Source organism: Sphaerodactylus townsendi, linkage group LG10, assembly GCF_021028975.2.
Source record: "Sphaerodactylus townsendi isolate TG3544 linkage group LG10, MPM_Stown_v2.3, whole genome shotgun sequence".
NCBI classification, from domain to species: Eukaryota; Metazoa; Chordata; class Lepidosauria; order Squamata; family Sphaerodactylidae; genus Sphaerodactylus; species Sphaerodactylus townsendi.
In genome coordinates, this window is record NC_059434.1 from 29,668,761 (window position 1) to 29,689,690 (window position 20,930).

Consider the following 20,930-nt stretch of genomic DNA (forward strand, 5'->3'; position numbering starts at 1 on the left):
CCAGATAGTTGCTGTGAGGACAATATGTAGAAAAGGAGAGTGACATACCCTGCACTCCTTTGAGGAAAAACAACATACTAATGTACTAAATAAATAGTGATTGAATTAAAGTGGGGATGCTATAGCCCCAACTTGTGGCACAAAGCTGTAATAGTAGCTAACCAATAGTACCCAGATGAAATAAAAAGCTGTGCCTCTGCAACTTTATGAAAGCTTCTTCCCACCGACTTCGCATTTAAGTCAGACTCTGGAGTGTTGGACAGGGAGATATGTTTGATTTTATGGGATGGTAGGGATTAAGCTGGGATGAGAAAAGGAATAGCATAGTCCAATCCACCGCCCAGAGTATAGTCCAGTCCACCACCCTGAGCCCTTTGGGGATTGGGCGGTATACCAAATCCAATAAATAATAATAATAAAAAAACTCTCAGAAGCTAAGTTGGGTCAGTACTTGGGAGGGAGACCTCCAAGGAAGAGTCTGCAGAGGAAGCAATGGCAAACCATCTCTGCTTCATGACTTGCATTAAAACCCCCACCAGGGGTTGCTATTTTAAGTTGGCTGGAACTTGATGGGACTTTACATACAAATACCCATATTATGCCATATTCAAAAGTAGTGATTCTGGGATCTAGGGCAAAAATCCAGCATGGGCCCAAAGAATCCCCACTGCCAGCCCCACCCCACTGCCAGCCTCCATCGCTAGGGCCAAGAAAGTGTTGGCCTTCACCCCATGCAAGGTGGATAGAAGACAATGTTGTCACCTGAAGCCGGTTGCCTGAGCCACAGACAGGGCAGGTGCAAGAAGCGGAAGGCACTTGCTTTTCTTCTCCTTCAGGGGAGTTGGACCACTGGTGGTTGGAGTTTCCAGGCGTGAGGCACAGGGCAGCTGCCCCTATTGTGGGCTGAGACCACTTTGGCCGCACACTTGATTATGTTGCAAGCAGCTATCTCAGTTTAGTTTATGCATGAAACTTTCTTTTGTCAGCTACCTCTTTTATTAGTGCGTGCTCACTCTATCTTCCCTCCCTCGTATAATGATACCATTCAGTATATCATCTATAGCGCTCCCTTCTCCAACCAGCCTTCTTTAATAGCCAATATTTTGTTTTGCTACACTCCATTTGCTCCATTGTTGCATCCCTCATAGGTTCAGCCTGGAGACTGTGCATTTTGTCACTGTAAATGTCAAAAGTCTTCTTTAGAAAGAAAGCATTACGGGCTCTTGAGTGTAATGTGCATGCACTGCATTTCTGTGGCATTTATGCCAGGATAAAATTCATTTTCGACAAGCCACACACAAAGGCTATCTTGCTTAAATCAATGCCCTGCTATTGAAAAGGGTTAGTGCAAGATGTGCTGCAGTGTTGAATATCATGGCACCAACCTGATACATAACATCCACACGTTTGTTGGAAAGCTTTGAAAATATTTCCATGATTGACTGAAAAAAATTGATGGGTCTCTTTAAAAAGTTAACGTCCACACCCCATTAAAATAGCCATCTCCATCAGCTAATGAAAAATAGACATGCCTCTCTAAAACTTTAAACCGTTGTGTTCACATGCCATGTAATAAAAAAAACAGATGTGTTCCAGTCTCAGCAGCTTCAGTTTCAAGGAGACTCTGTATGCCTCAGGATTGTTCTTTCCAAATCAAGCCAAGTGTAGAAGATATTCTACAATCAAAACCCTGCAGTTGTAGAACAGAGTTATGGGCAGATAATTTCACCCATGTGCTGAAAAAGGAGAAAACAAGACTTCCATGCAAGTACCATTTCTCTTGCTTTGGGGGGCTTTTATTTTTAATTAATTCACATCTTTTCAAATGGGTGTGAATATAATATCCCCCCCCCCCATTTTTCTACATTGCAGTCCCAACTTGCAGTACAGAACTGACACACAAAAAAAAGTGTTAGGAGGACAGTGCACTGAAAGGGAAGTATAAATTAGTATAAAGTGTCAGCTAGCACAACACATGTGTGTACTGTTCACCAGAAGCAGAAGATAGCGGTCAGCTTCCTTTGAGTTTTGTGGCAGGATTGCAAGTGGCGTAAGACTTATGGGAAGGAGCCCACAAAGGCAAAAGATTACTTTACTTTTTATTTGAAAATCAGAGCTCTGTGCAATGTAATAAACTGTTTATGGCTGCTCTTTTATGGTTAAATGAACGGTAGCCAAATGCCTGCCTGCTTAATCTAGAACTGCTTGCAGATTTTCACACACCGTTGCTCTAGACTTCAAGATGTTAGTCCAGCATTTGCAAGTATCCAACATTACATTCATAGTATGACACATGTGCAAACATAATAGCCCACTCTCACCCCAACGGTGTCACCCTGCCCAAGCCACAAATTTACCTTTCTGAAGGGGAGGGAGAACTGGCTATGGGGTATGGCTCTTTTTAATAGAGTTTAGGCCCAATTAAGGCCTATTCCTCTACATTACTTTTCCCTATTATGACCTCACACCGAACTTGTGGCGACCACCCACGCTGAATTGGAAAGCCAAGAAAACAACAATTTCCAGTAATCCAACCAAGTTCTGAGGATATGCTGCCAGTCTGAACAGAGGCAAGGGTTGCCAGCTACCCTTTGTGAAATACCTGGAGATTTGGAGGGGGAATCTGGGAGGGTGGGATTTGGAAAGCAGGGTATAATGCAGTGGTGGGATTCAGCTGGTTTGCACCACTTCGGCAGAACTGGTTGTTAAAATGGTGCTTGTAAACAACCAGTTGTTAAATTATTTGAATCCTACCACTGGAACCAGTTGTTGAATTATTTGAATCCCACCACTGATATAATGCAATTGTATCCAGTCTCTGAAACCACTAGTTTCTCCAGGGGATCTGATCCCTGTAGTGTGAGATCAGTTGTCATTCTGCAAGATCTCCAGGGCCCACCTGGAGGCAGGCAATCCCAACAGCATCCTTGTACACTAGGTGACTGATTTTGTGACTACAGCTCAAACTAAGTGAGATGCTGCACAAACTGGGAAGAAATCTCCAGCATTTTTTAAATGGTTGTATTGCAGTAGCAGGAACCGCAATCCCTAACCACAACTATGGTGTGTAGCAGGATTTTCAGAACTCTTCTCACTTCCTCCTTCCCACAACTGACACATTGTGAGATAGGTGGGGGTGAGATAGTTCTCAAGAACTGTGACTGCTAGCCCAAGGTCATTCAGCAGGCTGCATATGTAGGAGCAGGAAAACAAACTTGGCTCACCAGATTAGTCTCCTGCTTATGTGGAGGAGCAGGGAATCATCAGGTAGAATTTTGCCCAAATGCCAAATGCCTGTGATGTTTTGATGTAACATCCAGGCACATGGGACATATATCAGCATGTTAGGATGTCTCCCTGGTTTCCCACTTCAACCTCCCACTGTCCAGCTGAGCCAGAGCCATCTTAACAGCATTATAGGCCCCAGGGCAAAGCAGTGCATGAGATACATACACACACATGCATGTATGGTTGCAGAGGTGACAGTGATACTAAATCAGAGGGAAATGCCAATGTTATCATAATGTTATCATAAAAATTAGCATTACTATTGTTCATTGTCTTTAGTAAAACACTTCCAAATATGCATTTTCCAATATGACAATTTAGAGTTATTACAGTATGTATGTATGTATGTATGTATGTATGTATGTATGTATGTATGTATGTATGTATGTATGTATGTATGTATGTATTTATTTATTTATTAGCAGCAAGTCAAAACATACATAGATTGGCATAGAGTTCCACAAGCTGAACTGAACTTTAGCTGACATAAGCGATGCCCATGGGGTCTCTGGGGTCCGTGGCATGGCCATGCGTTAAGAGGGCCCTGAGCTGAGCTGCAGTAGAGAAGAGTCCATGGAGTTCCCCAACCACAGCAGAGGACTGGGAAGCTCACTTCATGGAACTTCCAAGGCTCTGTCTGGTTTGATGTTGCTGTGATCTTCAAAATGAATGTGTTCAAAATGGAACATTCCCTGTTTGCAATGTCTCTTTCCTGTTGCATTAAACACCCCAATACGTTCACATTGAGATTGGGTCATGAGTCACCATCGACTCAGATAATTCTTTCAAAATAAGTGCTGCTCCACAGATAGTGCCATCTGTCGTTGCACAGGCAGTTGGCACATGCCCATTAAGGTTGCCAACCTCCAAATAAGGTCTGGAGAACTTCTACAAGTATAACTGATCTCCAGAAGACAGAGATCACTTCCCCTGCAGAAAATGGCTGCTCTGAATAGTGGGCTTAATGTCATAATGACTTTCTAAGTTCCCTTGCCTTTCCAAACTCCACCCTCCCCAAGCTCCAGCCCTATATCTCCTAGAATTTCCCAACTGTAGATGCTGTTGAGCAATCCCGATCCCAAACACCTTTGGTTGTGCTGCTCTAGTTGTAAGGGGTTTTTAACAGTGGTTAAGGGTAAGCATATACAGATTTTATTGCAATTTGGAAATCCTGTGAGGCAATGTAATGTAATGGTAGTATCTCAGCTAGGATCTGGAAGACTGATTGCAAATGGGTAGCCCTGTCAGTTGGTTACAACAAAACTAAAGTCCAGTGGCATCTTAAAGACTAATAATTTTTTAATTTCAAAATGACCTTTTGTGAGTTACATCTAAGTTCAAATTCCCATTCTGCCTTGGAAGGAAGGGTGACCTTCAGTCAGTTGCCCTCTATCAGCCTAGTCTACTTCACAATGTTGTTGCTATGTGAAGAAAATGGAGAGACTGGAAAACAGTGTTATAACTTGGTTCAGGTCCCCATCAAATAGAAAAAACAGGATATAAATACCTAAATGAATTACTAATTCTCTTTGTGCACCCAGTCTGAATGGAGATTCTATTGGCTTAAAGTTATGGGAAAGTTAAGAGAAGGTTACGGGGTGAAATGATAGCTATTTTAAAATATTTGAAGGAATGTCATATTGACGATGGAACAAGTTTGCTTTCTGCTGCTCCGGAGACAAGAACAAGGGGTATTGTGTTCAAGGTACAAGAAAAGAGATTTCACCTAAAAACAGGAAGAACTTCCTGACAGTAAGGGCTGTTCAACAGCGGAGTCTCCTTCTTTGGAGAGTTTTTAATCAGAGGCTGGATTGCCATCTGTCAGGAGTGCTTTGATAGTGACTTCCTGCATGGCAGAGGTTGGACTGGATGGCCCTTGTGGTCTCTTCCAACTCTATGATTCTATGACTGAATGGCACTTGGAGTACTGTCTCCAGTTCTGGTCGCCGCATCTCAAAAAGGATATTGAGGAGATAGAAAAAGTGCAGAGAAGGGCAACAAGGATGATTGAGGGACTGGAGCACCTTCCCTATGAGGAGAGGCTGCAGCGTTTGGGACTCTTTAGTTTGGAGAGGAGGCGGCTGAGGGGGGATATGATTGAAGTCTACAAAATTATGCATGGGGTAGAAAATGTTGACAGAGAGAAATTTTTCTCTCTTTCTCACAATACTAGAACCAGGGGGCATTCATTGAAAATACTGGGGGGAGGAATTAGGACTAATAAAAGGAAACACTTCTTCACGCAACGTGTGATTGGTGTTTGGAATATACTGCCACAGGAGGTGGTGATGGCCACTAACCTGGATAGCTTTAAAAGGGGCTTGGACAGATTTATGGAGGAGAAGTCGATTTATGGCTACCAATCTTGATCCTCTTTGATTTGAGATTGCAAATGCCTTAACAGTCCAGGTGCTTGGGAGCAACAGCCGCAGAAGGCCATTGCTTTCACATTCTGCATGTGAGCTCCCAAAGGCACCTGGTGGGCCACTGCGAGTAGCAGAGAGCTGGACTAGATGGACTCTGGTCTGATCCAGCTGGCTTGTTCTTATGTTCTTATGGTTGACCAGCTTATGTCAGCTAAAGTTCAGTTCAGCTTGTGGAACTCTAAAGACTCCAAACATAACAGGACAGTATATTTTTCTTTTCACTTTAAAAGGTTATCTCATGCTAAAAGGCATTAAAAGCAGGCAAATAAACTGATGTTTCACTCACAAGCACAAAAGGATGTGCAATATTTCATGTGACTGACACATTTATATACACTCAGTGATGTGAAAATAAAGTAGATGGGCATTGATTTTTTACTTAGATCTTACTTGATGTGAGCTTTTATTGTACCATCCTTGACCTTTATTTGATCTCATTTAGAGACGGAAATTCAGTACATTCTGTTTAATATAGAATATTGGCCTAAATGAACATTTCAGCAGGGTTCATTATCTGTCTAATTTACAAGGTAATAGCCTTATCTAAGGTGTTTTAACAAACTAAAGGTGGTGTAGAACCTAAACCTAAAAAAATAAGACATAGAGCAGTATCATTATGGGCTATATAACCAGCCTGTTAAAACGATAAGAGGAAAAAGCATGACTGAGAAAAAGAAATAAAATTCATAATAACTTGGGATGCAGTCCATTCTGAGTGTATCTTGGATGAGTAAAGTACTCTTCTGCACGTTATGCTCATTCCAATGGAGCAGAATTGACCGTTAATACAAGGTTAGTTGGAGATAGACAAGACATAAAAGTTTGAAGTCAGAATAGAAAGAATTTACATCTTTTCCATTAAATCCTTTTCTTTTTGGTCTTTGTTTCATCAAGTATACATGTTGACAGAATCTCTTCAATGCTATAAAACTGAAGAATCTGTTCCATTAAGGGTATAATTTCATGCATTTTTCCTACTATAAAAAGTACATTTCACAGCGCAATTGTTAAGCTTCATAGTAACGTGAATACTTCAGGTAGTAAGGTTTTTTAAAAAGTGAATTAATTAAGGCTAAAACACCATTTAGGGGAAGTGTGTGTGCATGTGTACACGCACACACAATCTATGTGACAATGTGGGGAGAGCAACAGCAGCTAGACTAAGAGAGAACTTTGGGTTAAATCCTGCTCAGCAATGGAGCTCCCCTGATGACAATTTCTTAGTTACCCTAACTCATAGAACTGGTGTGAATAGAAAAAGGAGGTCCAGAATCATGGTTCTGAGGTGGATAGCACAGTTGGCGATTTAAGAGACCTGAAAAGCAGATCCTGAATAATGCCAGGTGTTTTTTTAAGTTTGGATTTATAACCCGCCTTTCTCTCCTGTAAGGAGTCTCAACTTCAAGGTGGCTTACAACCACCTTTTGTCTTCCTCTCCCCACAACAGGCACCTGGTGAGGTAGGTGGGGCTGGGAGAATTCTGGAAAACTGTGATTGGCCCAAGGTCACCCAGCAGGCTTTAGTAGAAGAGCAGGGAAACAAATCCAGTTCTCCAGATAAGAGTCAACCTGTTCTTAACCGCTCCACCATGCTGGCCAATTTCTTTGGTTATTGCATTACTTGTGTTAGCAACATTGCATTGGTTGCTGGCTATTAGGCTTGGGATGCTGTGATTCTGAGACTTGATCTTTTTGCACTTGCACGTTTCTTGTTTAATAAACACTGTGCACTTTTTGATGTTTATATGTTAGGAGCCTGAGTACAGTTTTCTTGTCTTTTTGCTTTTTCAGTTTGCCCACAGCGCACTGTACACATTAGCCTTCCCCTCTTCCCTCCTTTGCTGTTTACTTTCATTGTTTGGGCTGCTTCAGCCCCATTGCCATTCTGAAAAAACTAGAGTGGATCCCCTCTTTCCCTCCCTCCCCAAACCCCACCCTCATCAGGCTCCACCCCCCAGACCTCCAGGTACAAAGCTGGAAACCCAAGTCCAGGCACATCTCTGTGAGCCCCCTAGATGAAGCTGGGTGTGTACATGGGAACGATCTCTTACCCTGTCTCTAACTATCTTTAGAGGTCCGTGCAGAATATCAGCTATAGTGCCTTTTGTTTAAATAACTGTTTTTCAGGTTTTCTGTCACAGAGAGAAATATATCTTACTGTGGCATGTCTCTGAAGATACCAGCCACAGAGGCAGGTGAAGCATCAGGAGCAAAAACTACTAGATCATGGCCACACAGCCTGGAAAACACACAACAGCCAGTTTTGCAAGTTATTTCATTGTCAAAGTTTAGAAATTTGCCCCATTAGAGAGACAGTCAGCCCTGGATTAGTCAAATAAACACTTGCTTAGGGGCCCACAGAGTTTTTTTCCCCTTACCTCTGCTAAGTATTGAAGCAGAGGTATTACATCAAATGAATTTTGAGGATGTGATCGAAGATTTTTCCATTAAAAATATAGGAGAAAACTTTTTTGTAGTATAAATAAAATTATAAGTAAGCAACAGTAAACATTATTTTTCATCTTTGATTCGTGTAAGTTAAAATACTGTGTATCTTCAAGGCACGAAAGCAGTGGAATAACAGGTGTTTTGTTTCATATAAATAATATGTATTTATTAGAATACACACACATAAACTGTTTACTATTGCATTTTATTTTGAATTACATATACACTATGTGAAGGTTCCATGATCTTTCAGTGCTTAAAGCCTTTAAAGGTCTTGATCTGGCCCTGGAGACAGATACTATTGCTGGGAGGACTAGGGTCTTCTATACAGAGGGAAGAAAGCAAAGTAGAAAGAAGGATCAAAGATGGGAGGAGAAAGTAGAGCAGGGATTCTAAAAGGCACCAAAAGATAAAATTAAGAATCCTGCCTTGTGTTGTCTGCTTGCATAAAGCTACAAAACGGTGCTGTTAAGACAGTGGCTCCTTTGTTTTCCAAGCCTGTCCTCGCTGTTCTCTGGAACTGGCACAGTTGTAAGCACTTATCAGGGTCCTTAGCTGAACTATTGGATTAAAACCAGGCTTCAGGACAGAGTCTTTCAAGTTCTGATACAAGCAGAGACCCAGCTGGATCCAGAGATGATCAGTTAAAGGAACAAGAGGCAAGCACTGTTCTCTCTGGGCAAAGTGCAGGTTCTGATGCTCAACACAAAACTTCTTGCAGCCAGTGAGAAGAATTTTCTTCCAGTCCCTTCTGCTATCAGTGAAATGACTGTGATGGCTCCCTAGATTTAAAATGTCTCAGGGTGACTGCCATGGTATTTGCCGCAAAAGCCCCTGGTCTTTGCGCTTTCTTTGCTCTCTCCATAAATCACTTTCCTAGTTTATCTGACGGGGGTGCTAGTTTGTTATCACTTGAGATGCAGTGAAAGGTTGTCCAGGCATTTGCTTGAGATAGGCTTGGAAAGAGAATTATGTGCGCACACACACACACACACTCATCAGAAAAGGCTGGTGCCTCCCCCCTCCCCCTTCTGTTCAGAAATGTTAATTTTCACCACGGTTGCTTGTTTTCACTCAGAGCACAACAGGGAGCTTTAAGGCTTGCCTTCCCTGAAGAAAATATTTCCATGGTGGAACAGAAATAAATCTCTCTGGAATTTAATCCTGGATGAAAGAGACTGGGTGGAAAGGACTCAGAGAATCCATCTGATACATTATTGTGGGCTTTCCACTTTTCTGGGTGGTGAGAATTCCTGTCAGAAATGCTACCTGGCTTTTGTTTCCTTTGGATGAGAAAGCTCTGGAGAACCTGCTGTAATATTTGCTTTATTTTCAAATGCACACGCTGAGTATAAGGGAAGGCGAAGGGGCATTCCTATAAGACAGCAGATTCTCTATCACACAAGAGGATTTGTTTTCAAATAACACATCTCGGCCTGCCTCTCCTGAAAAACTGCTGCTTTATACGCAAACCTTCTGCGCCCCTCGGCTGGACCTTCGGCAAGTTTTCCCACAAGAATTGCTATCAGGTGATCAACTCTTCACAATTGGTTCCACAGCAGAGGAAACTATTGTGTTGTGAGAGTAGATACCACTTAAACTGTAGGGCCCCTTCTGTACATGCAGAATAATGCACTTTCAATCGACTTTTAGAATTGTTTGCAAGTGGATTTTGCTGTTTCGCACAGTAAAATCCAGCTGCAAAGTGCACTGAGAGTGGATTGAAATATATACCAGAGTTTACAAGACATAACATTTGTTTATTCTTATACCCTGCCTTTCTCCCCAGTGTGAACACTGTTTCCCTCTCCTCCATTTTATCCTGTGCAAAGAGAAACAGCTATGGATGTTACAGTGCCATCCTAAAAACATTTAACTAGTAGCAAGCCCCAGTAAACTGGCCTGAGTAGACCAGCTTTGAATTGCTCTGTTGACCGGGAGCACAACTTTCTTTGGCCGTTTCCGCACGGCCCATTTATGACAGCCTGGGGGCGCCAAAAAAGGTGCCCCCAGGCCGCCGTTCGCACAGGCGCCGCTGCTGCGTTGCAGCAGCGGCGACCTGACTCTTCTTCCCTCCCCCCAGGGCGGCGTCAAGCCGCCCTAAACAACAACCCTTTAAAGGGTTGTTGTTGGGGAGGGAGCGTCTTCCCTGCGGCGCGGTGTGAACCGCGCCGCCGGGAAGACGCTGTCTCCCGTCTCCGCCCCACTCACGGTGTCCTCCTCGTCGCCTGCGGGGCGTCGCAGCCCCGCCCACACTGTCCTCCGACCTCCAGGGGTCGGAGGGCAGCGTGGGCGGGGCTGCGACGCCCCACAGGCGACGAGGAGGACACCGTGAGTGGGGCGGGGGAGGGCGCAGAGGCAGCTCCGTGCGGAGCCGCCTGCCGGCCTCCGCTTCTCCCGTTCGCATGCTTGCATGCGAACGGGCTTGCGCCCCCACGCCGCCCGCACTCTTGCGGCGTGGGGGCGCAAGGAGGCCGTGCGGAAACGGCCTTTCTTTTTTAAAGACATAATCAAAGAGAAGAACCTGGTTTACGGCAGATGTACAGGATCAAGACTGAGTATAATGTGAAGCAAAGATGACTTTGGGTTACAAACGTAGTAATGTGGGTGAGTTCCAAGAGTGCTCACCATTTGTTAACCTTCAGGTGGGTGCTGGAGAGCTCCTAAGATTACAACTAACATCCAGACAGCAGAGATGAGTTCCCTTGGGAAAAAATGGCAGCTTCAAAGGGTGGACTCTATGGCATTATATTCTACTGAGAGCCAGCATGATGTAGTGGTTAAGAGTGGTGGACTCTGATCTGGAAAACTGGGCTTGATTCTCCACTCCTCCGCATGAGAGATCGAGTCTTGTGAACTGAATTTGTTTCCCCACCCCTACATTCCTGCTGGGTGACCCTGGGCTAGTCGCAGCTCTTTCAGAACACTCTCAGCCCCACCTACCTCACAAGGTGTCTGTTGTGGGGAGAAGGGAAAAGAGGTTGTAAGCTGCCTTGAATCTCCTTACAGGAGAGAAAGGCGAGGTATAAATCCAAACTCTTTTTCTTCTCTTTTTCTGCAAGAACTCCTAGTGCACTATAGTTGCTATAGCGTTACCAAGAGCCCCGGGCACAGAGTGGTATATGCTGCAATATTGAAATCAAAGCTCAGCTCACGACTTGAGTTTGATCCCGATGGAAGTCAGTTTCAGGTAGCCAGCTCAAGATTAGATCAACCTTCCATTATTCTGAGATTGGTAAAATGAATACCCAGCTTGCTGGAGATAAAGTATAGATGACTGGGGAAGGCAATGGCAAACCACCCCATACATAAAGTCTGCCTAGTAAACATCATGAGGTGACATCACTCCATGGATCAGTACTGACCCGGTGCTTGCACAGGAGACTGTCTTTACCTATAGTGTTACTAGCCTTAAATCAAAGACACAAGATAAGATATAAGTGCTTTAATGAATAACAAAACCAAACTGAAATAAGTAAAGGCTCTTATGAGCCTAAAGCAGAGGTCTTCAAATTATGGCCCTCCAGATGTTCATGGACTACAATTCCCATCAGCCTCTGCCAGCATGGCCAAGTGGCAGGGCTGATGGGAATTGTAGTTCCTGAACATCTGGAGGGCCATAGTGTGAAGACCCCTGGCCTAAAGCAACAGCCCCAGAAAGAACTTAAGGACCATCCCAACAAATGCACTCAAAGCCTAAGAAACTCCAGTGACTTCAGAAGAGATGAACTGAAAGCCCCTGCTTCATCACAACATCTCTCGAAATTAACTGAATATCTCCATCCTTATTGGTGTCTTGTTTTTGTATTTTGAGGGTGTGCCCTAAGACCTGTAGTACAATCCCAAGGAGAGTTACTCCAATCTAAACCCTAAATTCATTTCAAGGGGTTTAGACTGGAGTAACTCTGCATAGGACTGCATTCTAACATTAAGCAAACTACATTCCTCTGTGTTTTAGATACATTTTAAACAATTAAAACGTATTTATGGAAATACATTTTATTTGTTAATATTATGAAGCTATACTAACGTGAAAAGAGTCTACTGCAGCTTTCAAGTTAATAGTTGCAAGTAAGCAATTTTTTTTAGCTTTGGAGAGGAGTTGGGTGGATTTTTCCCCCCATAAACCCATGTTTTCATAAATATTCACAGCACATTCTAAACTTCAGCACTTGAGGTGCCATGAATTTCATTGACAGAGTTAAGTACCTGCTTAATTATCACTAGATGAAATAAATGGGAATTGATGGTGCTTAAGTTTGGCTGGGTTGTGACCTAGAGTTGGGAAATTTCTGGAGATTTTGGCACAGAGCCTCGGGCAGCTGCAGTTTAGGAAGGGGAAGGAGCTTGACAAAGATGTCATGCCAAAACCACCACTCTCCGCCATTTTCTTCAGGGGATTTTATCTCAGCAGTCTGGGTATCAGCAATAATTCGCAGAGAACTCCAGGCCCCACCTGGAGTTGGCATGGTTTTCAGAGCTCTGAAACATAGAAGAGAAGGGGTAGGGGAGTCTGGATTTAAACCCTGCCTTTCTCTCCTGTAAGGAGTCTCAAAGAAGCTTACAAACCCCTTTCCTTCCTCTCCCCACAACACCTTGTGAGGTCGGTGGGCTGAAAGAGTTTCAAAGAACTGTGACTTGCCCAAGATTACCCAGCAGGCTTCATGTGTAGAAGTGGGGAAACAAATCCAGATGAGAGGCCACTCAGTTTTTTTTTTTTAAAAAATCAATGCCACATCTTCTGGACAAGGAGACAAAAAACAAAATATGACCTCTGCTTAATTTATACAGAAGAAGCAGGCCCTTTCTACCTTTCTTTTGTTCTAGACATGGAGAGAAATAATGACTATGACTGATAGGGCCTACAACAGTGATTGATGGATCTGTTTCTGTTTTGTTTTTCTTAAGTTTTAACTAGCTCCTAACAGTATATGATATTAGGGAGAAGTATTTCACAGCTTCTTGTGACCTGCCCAATTCTTCCGAAACACAACAGAAATGTAATGAAAAATTAGTTTTCCTTTTTAAAATAAAAAAGGACCATATTTATCAATCATTTCCTCAGCTCTATCTGTACAGTCCTGTTTCCCTGGAGGAGACTCTCCTGCTGTTGCCCAGAGCACTGGCGATGGCACTACATCACTTTCAGTAAGAAGAAAAAACCTGAGGTGACATAGACAGTCTAGGAATTGCTGGAAACTCTATGGTTTTACTTTGGAGTTTTTGCCACAACTTATATGCTGCTGCAGCCAGCATCCCAGCCCTCCATATCTCCCACCCACAACCCTCCCACCAGTTGCCACTGCCTGACAACTTGATGTATCTCTAAGATCAAGAGCAGCAGAAAATCAAAGTGATCTTTATATTTTAAAAAATAGTAAATGATGTTAGGTGGTTCACTAGTGAGTCAAAGCCAGTAATCCCAAGAACACTTTTCTGGCTGAATTAAATGGGAATGGCAGCTCTGCACTGGGTGGATTTTAACTCTTCATCTTCCCATTGAATACAATAACTGTAAAAGAGAATAAGCCTTGCATGTACTAGGTGGTAGCAGTAAAAAGAAATTGATGAAATGCTGGGCAACTTTTGCCTCCTTTCTCCTTCACTATCAAGTACTATGACAACTCTGATGCATGCTTGGCCTCCATCTCGCGGCCCTCCAGATGTTATGGACTACAGTTCCCATGCCATTCCCTGCCAACATCATGCTGGCAGGGGATGATGGGAACTGTAGTCCATAACATCTGGAGAGCCGCAAGTTTGACACCTGTGAGCTAGAAGGTAGGCAGGGAAACAGAATGATTTCTCTCCACCACCATCCGCACATTTCCCCATGGAAATTGAGCAATGTCTGAGCCCCTAGGGGACTAAATTAGTCATGTGTTTCTTTGCTAGACAAGTATAGGAGCACAACCCCTGATGTTAAATACTTTAGGCAGGTTTCCTCCAAATGCTCTGGTATGTTTGATTCCAATGAAATGCATGCTATTTTGTACAGAGTGAATCCTGCTGTGTCCACTGTGCTTGCAGTTTTAGCACTTTTTTAATAAACAAGTTGAAGTCCATAATCTCTTCCAGAAATATTTATTCCAATCAGTCTTTTCTATTCAGCTCTCCTCCATTCCCACCATGCAGCCATGTTGTTGTACTTTCCTGAATATAATTTTAATCTGCTTCTCCCTAGTGATCTCTATACAATCACCAAGAACCAATGAAAAGATCTCTGAGGGAAGAAAGAGGACATCCAGAAATTCTACCCATTTTGTGGGAATATTTGTACTTAAGAATGTCTGTGAATGTACCACTGCAAGCAACTGGCTGTTGTGGGTTTTCCAGGCTGTGTGGCCATGGTCTGGTGGTTTTAGCTCCTAACACCCAGAAAACTCTCAATGTCTGTGAACTTTGTGTGGCATCAAAATATCTCAACTAAGAGCTGGAAAGAAGAACCATGTCAGTAATCTTAAATTGGCATATGGGGAGTCCTGACCCAATAATCTGTGAAATCACAGCATCCAGACCAATGGCTGGCAAGAACCTTGAGGCTGGTCTAGATAGAACAACAAGTGTTAATCCCAAACTGTATTGTTTCAGGCACTTATGAAGCCAACTTAGTAAAGATTTCATTGTTTGCATTCAAATCTATGTGTTCTTCACTTAATTTCCATAAAACTCATATCACAGAACATGCCCTAATGCATCCTACCAAAATCTTGCATTTGTGTAGACAAAATACAGATATATCCAAGGGCATTATTTGAACTTCTAGGATGTGTTTAATGCGGTATTGAGGTCTGGAAAATGCACCAAATCCTTCAGTATTTGCATCTGTCTAGTTCTAAATGAATAGGAGGAGGAGGAGGAGGAGGAGGACTCCACCTTTCTCTCCTGTAAGGAGATTTAAGGTGGCTTACAAACTCTTTCCCCTTCCTCTCCTCACAATGGACACCTTGTGAGTTAGATGGGGCTGAGAGAGTTCCAAAGAACAGTAACTAGTTCAAGGTCACCCAGCAGGCTTCATGTATCGGAGGAGGGAAACAAAACCAGTTCTCCAGATTAGAGTCCACCGCTCCTAACAACTACACCACGCTGGCTCTCAGAATGCATTCTGAGATCGTTCTTTCTAACTAGCTATCAAGAAAGGGCTCAATCCCATCAGTGAAGCTTTTCTGTTTTCCATCTTTAGATCGGACCCACAGTCTGCAAACATTCAATATACTTAGCCACAAAAATTCTGTGTGTGAGAGCCAAGAGTTTGCTATTCTTGCAAAAGAAAATCAAAGTGCTTTACAGCTGCAATGGTTCCTCCAGGGAAAAAAAAGTTGTCTTGCTTAATATGAACTACCTTCTTCACTCTGCATAGAAGTACTACCATTCACTCTTCATAGGACAACTAACACAGACAAATCTTGTAAAATGTCACTGTAGAATCAAACAGAAGGAGGGAAAGTGAACGGGAAATGAAGGTTTTAGGGTTTTTTGACATTGCAGATTTTTATGAAGAAAAAGGTAGCTTTGCAAGGGGAGGAGCATAGAATACCATCTCAAGCTTTCCTTCCAAAAAGGTTTAATAATAAAAATGGAAAGTGAAAAAGCACATGGCTGCTAAATTTTCCCTTCAAACTTCCCCATCAAGAATATAAATGCACATCACATCTGTTCATTATGCATAAAACAATATCATACAGACAACACAGTGGTGAGAATACATAAATCTTATTGGGTCTTTTCCCCTCTCTCCTCAAGTTAGTTTCCCCACTACCCAAATTCCTCATCTAAGGTCACATTACTGTCACATCTGTCATATTTCATTGCAGCCAAGTAATAATCAAATGGATACAATGATGAAATAGCACACAGAGGAACACGTTATCTTGCATGATCATTTTCACCTCATCCTTCCAGATCCATCACCTTGTGCTCATCCCATTCTGCCTGTCCTAATTGATCTATGAATCTCACAAATGAGGCTCATCTTGCCATTGTTTTCAGGATGATCCTGTCAGATCCCAGAATGTATCCTCAATGCTATCACATACCCATTCTTCTATTACAATCATAAATTTGGGATTACACATGCTAGTGTAAGATGGGGTACAATAACATGTTAGTTTTGGTTCTCTTTGGATTAAAAGTCAAATCGAATGGATCAAATCTCTATTTGGAACAGGCTAAACAGTTTTGACACTAAAGTCACTCTGTTGTTAAAGCAGTAGTTTGTTAATTTCTTTGCCCAGGTGTACAAAGCTGACCATCTCCAAGAAAACACTCAGCTTATATCATGAGAGTTACATATCTTGACCTTTATCAATATAATCATTTAATAATTTACCATTTTTCCAAAATTTTAGAAAAGTTTGGATTTATATTCCCCCTTTCTCTCCCATAAAGAGACTCGGGGGGGGGGGCCTTACAAACTTTCCCCCCTTCCTCTCCCCACAACAGACACCTTGTGAAGTAGGTGGGGCTGAGAGAATTCCAAGGAACTGTGACTAGTCCAAGGTCACCCAGCAGGCTTCATGCATAGGAGTGGGGAAACAAGTCCATTTTGCCAAATAAGAGTCTACTGCTCCTGTGGAGGCGTGGGGAATCAAATCCAGTTCTCCAGATTACAGTCTACCTGGCATTTTCAAATGCCTATTTATTATTTTTAAAGTCTGCTGAAAAGCCTACTAAATGCCCATAGTCTGAAGCTCTGGCAGGATTCCCCAAGGAAGACAATCCACAAAATTTGGGGCCTGTCTGAAAAGGCCCCATTAAGTCCCCTCACAAATTTGAGAAACCATTAGTAAAGTCTTAGCTGAAGAACACATATTCAGCCATGAACCATGGGTGAGGGTTGTTGTTTTTTTGCAAAACTGTATGTGCTCATCATTAACAAAATAAACCAGATCTAGATAACAGCCCATGAAGGGTGATGTGATTTCTGTGTGTAGATATGCTGAGTCACACATGTCTAATGATGCATTACAATGACCAGTAATCCAGAAGAGCTTTTTTTCAGACTTCTAATAGAAGAGGCGCATTCTTTTCCTGAGTTGGAGCTGGAGGCAAACCTTTCCCTTATTACTGAAGACTTACTTCTAGAATATGACAGAGTAAGATTTATCTGCCTGGAGAGGAAGCAATTCCCTGGGCTTATGGATGAATCATAGATCTGGGCATGCTTCTTTAGTGGAAGGAGGCGATCCCAGAAAACTGATGCACACAGTGATGAAATAGACAACTTTTGGATAATTCCGGTGTGTTCCGAGATAATTCTGATACAAAAATGATCCACAGACACCCAATGCTATGACATGGCAGAATTACCTTCTTCCAGAGGTTCACTGGGCAGACCAGTAAATCACACAGAGACTCAGTCTTCTGCGAGCATGGATACTTTGGGCGGGAATCCTGACTTTCTGTGGGTGAAGGGCAGCATTTTAGCCAATTGCCTTTCGAATTGACATCCTCCTTATGCCGAGATCCCCCCCCCCCCCGGCAGCATCTGGGGAGACAGTTTGGGCTGAAAAAGCAGCAAGAAAATTGTGGAAATCATTTTCGGCAGCAATCTTTGGTGGGATCTAATCTTTGGATGCAGTGGTTAAGAGTGGCAGGCTCTAATCTGGAGAAGCGGGTTTGAATCTCCACTCCTCCACATGAAGCCTGCTGAGTGACCTTGGCTAGTCACAGTCACTCTTTTAGCCCCACAGTCACTCACCTTGGCCACACTCTCTTAGCCCGCTCTGCACAAGAATGCTGCCTGACAGTGGCCGTGTGGATTCTGCTGCTGCAGGTGATTCTCCCCAACTTCAACCTATCATATTCAGTCATGCTGGTCTCTTCACCATAACCAAGCAGGTCCTCCTAGAGCTATCAGATGGTAATTCACCTGCACACCCCGTCTTCCTTCCTTCCTTCCCTCCTGAGTCCTGCCTATTGTAGTGGTTGGGGCCATGATATCCATTGGTTTTATTCCTTTCCCGAGGCGTAGGTGAGGATAATACAAGGAAGCATCAGGATCCAGGTTTAGAAAATTAGGCTTCCATCTGCATTTTGGGTTTGTTCCTGCAAAAATACTTCTCCAAATGGGGGGGGGGGGATCTGTGGATTAGCAATCTGTGTGCGTTCCCTCCCGCCCGCGTATTGACAGATGAGGTGCATTTTTCTCTAAAAGATGCTTTTTAGGGTTGAAAAAGGTCACCTGGCAGGAGGAAGGGCCGGGGGCGAACGATAATGCGCATCATGGCCGCGGCAGACGGCTATGCCGGTGCCCTGCATGGGAGCACTGAGGCCGGCGGAAGTTTTAAAAAGTGCGGTGGCCGAGGGTGGCTCTCGCCTCCCACGAGCAAGGGGCTGGCCGGAGCCGAGCGGGAAGAGCTGGCCGTCTCTCACCTGCCCGCAGCCTTTCCTGCCCACCCAGGCGCTGCCAAGGGCGGCGGAGACGCATGGGGCTCGGGACTGCGCCGGCCAGGCACTCAGGCCGGGGCTCCCCACCGCCCTCCAGGCCAGGAGCGCCAGGCTGCCGCCAGCGGCGTCTGGCCGGAGCAGCCGTGCCGTCCAGCGGTGGGGAAGAGGGAGTGGGCGGCGCTCCGGAAAGCGGCTTCCAAGCGGGAGGGAGGCGAGGAGGCGAGGCGGGCGGGGAGGCGCTGAGCTTCCGCAGCCTCCGCTCTCTTTCGCCGCCGCCGCCGCCGCTCCGACTGCACTCTGGCCGCGATCGACGCCCGGACATGCCTTGACCAGCTCGGATCTGGCCGCCGCCGCCCCTCCCCCGGCCAACTTCGCAGCCCAGCGAGGGGGCCGCTCCAGCATGCGGCCGTCTGGACGCGGGGGCCCAGCAGGGGCGCGCGGAACCCGCCGGGCAAAGTTGGCTCTGGATTGCCCGGGCGCGTTTTGGGGGCCCGCGGGGGCCGGAATGGACTGAGCGACCACCGAGCGGGCCGGTTGGTGGAAGAGAAGCGCGTTGGACCCGGCTGGTCTGGCGGGTGAGTGTCGGGGCTTTCTTCTCTCCCCTCCCGGTTGATCGGTCTGGAGTCGTGCAGCCGAGGCGCTTCGAGGGCAATTCAAGCTTTGGGGACGAACACCAGAGTGCTTCCGCCCCCCCACTCCCAACCCCCTGCCCAGGGTAATCGGTCAGAGGGTGCCGCCCTGCCTTTTGCGGAGAGACAGCGATCTGTATCAAAGGTTGCGCCCGGCAAAGCGCGGCGATGGCACCTCGTTGCAAAGATGTGCTACTGGCTCTTTTTCTTTTCTTGCATTGATTGTCGACTAGTGCAACTTGTTTCAGAAATGGGGCCTTTGGGAGGGAGGAAGCCCCAGACCCACGAGGATGGCTGGGGACGGAGCGCCCTCTAGCGCCAAACTCGCCCGCTCTGAGCAGCCGGCCAAGTTCAGTTCTGGCCGGAGGAGACACGAGGTTGGCCTCGCCCCTCCCGCTGCCCGGCCTCTGGTTTGTAAGGGGGGGCATTTAAGTTTTCTTGGGGGAGTCCCATCCTTCTGCGATGAACCCACGGGGGGTGGGGCAAAAAACCGCTTCCTCGATTCTCTTGGATTGATAATCTCATTCAGCGCGCAGGTTGGATAGACTTTGCGTTACGCTTTCTGCGTTAAGAGTCAACGTGGAAGCGGCAGCATCTTTACGCACTTGGTGCGGGAGGTGGGATTTTTTTTGTTCTTTTTAATGTGTGGAGGAAACGTGGCGAGGCTACTGAGAGTTAAATCTGTTCAGGGCTTTTGCTTCCCACCCCCGGTCTTCCTGTGGCGAAAAATGCCATTTGGGTTTTCTTCCAATCAATTAAGTTTTTGGGGGGAGGGGGTTGGAAGTATCCAGGCAAGTGCCGGGGTGGGAGGAGGGCAGACCCTTGCAAGGACTCGCCCTTCGTGCTCTAGGCAAAGTAACCCTCGACGGAAACCGGTGTTGGATCTAGACTGGGTCTCCGAATGACGCAGGTTTAAGACGCGTTCCGGCGAGGGTTTCTCCCCCCAGAATGAATGGCGTGGAGGGAAAATGTGATGATACAGAGAATTCGTGAAATTGGTATATTTTGAGCCCAGGCGGTTGTAAATGAGAGCGCATCCCAATGAAACCGGATTTTTTTTTGCTGGCAATTAAGCCGGTTTCATTCCCATCAGTCTAAGTATAGGCACAGCACGCCCCTGTGTCTACTCGTTAACAAGTCGGTTGATCTCTGGTGTATTTACGCTGAGGAAACGTGGGTGGGCAGAGGACTGCATAAAACCCTCGGAGGGCTTTGGGTACCTTTTACCTACCCCCCCCCCCCCGCCCTCGGTGAATTTCACTGGTAAATAATGCAGTCCTGCTCAGACTTAGTCTGTTTTATTCCCATTTGGTATCAATGGGTTTAGACAGTTACTCCTCTCCCAAACCCATTGATCTCAAACAGGTTTAGCGGAATGGCTCTGGAATTGCCTGGCAAATGGGAATAAATGGCCAGAATGTGGTGAAACGAGGTTGTGTGGATGAACCCGAAAGGGATCCCTCTCATTTGAAAGGGAAGCGGACCACTTGGATTCAGCGCCGTGGCTGTCAATCCGAACCTGCCCGTCTTCACGGCTGCGGACCAGATCCCGCGCTTTGATCCTCCGTGTCCGTAGTCGGTGGTTTGGAAGGCGATGCACGCTTTGCCAGAGGCTGGTTGGGGGTCTCTAGGGAGGCATCTCTTCCTGCCTTCGGCGCAAACTGCGGTGCAAATTTTGCAGCTGGATTTCGGGTATGACTTGCCATTTCCAGCGAATGCAAACGTGCTCGTGATCTAAGGCGAACGGGGAA

General features: G+C 45.1%; 2 protein-coding genes across 8 annotated transcripts in view; one reads left to right on the top strand and one right to left on the bottom strand.

Moving 5' to 3' along the window:
* LOC125440322 (translation initiation factor IF-2-like) overlaps positions 1 to 18,895 on the bottom strand; it is a 53,052-nt gene extending 34,157 nt beyond the window's left edge. For 2 of the 4 annotated variants that reach the window (XM_048510087.1, XM_048510088.1), the window contains exons 1-2: positions 18,536 to 18,895; positions 17,471 to 17,562 (exon numbers count right to left, since the gene is read on the bottom strand). In XM_048510087.1, coding sequence (XP_048366044.1) covers positions 17,471 to 17,562; positions 18,536 to 18,872 — 429 coding nt within the window. In that variant the 5' untranslated portion in view covers positions 18,873 to 18,895. Of the gene's footprint in view, positions 1 to 14,293; positions 14,385 to 16,755; positions 17,563 to 18,535 lie in introns of those variants that run through there. The other 2 variants (XM_048510086.1, XM_048510085.1) reach the window with 2 other exon arrangements.
* A 777-nt stretch (positions 18,896 to 19,672) lies between these two features.
* FAT1 (FAT atypical cadherin 1) overlaps positions 19,673 to 20,930 on the top strand; it is a 161,738-nt gene continuing 160,480 nt past the window's right edge. For 2 of the 4 annotated variants that reach the window (XM_048510079.1, XM_048510083.1), the window contains exon 1: positions 19,678 to 19,796. The gene's annotated coding sequence lies outside the window, so the exon portion shown is untranslated. Of the gene's footprint in view, positions 19,797 to 20,930 lie in introns of all 4 variants that reach the window. The other 2 variants (XR_007245670.1, XM_048510084.1) reach the window with 2 other exon arrangements.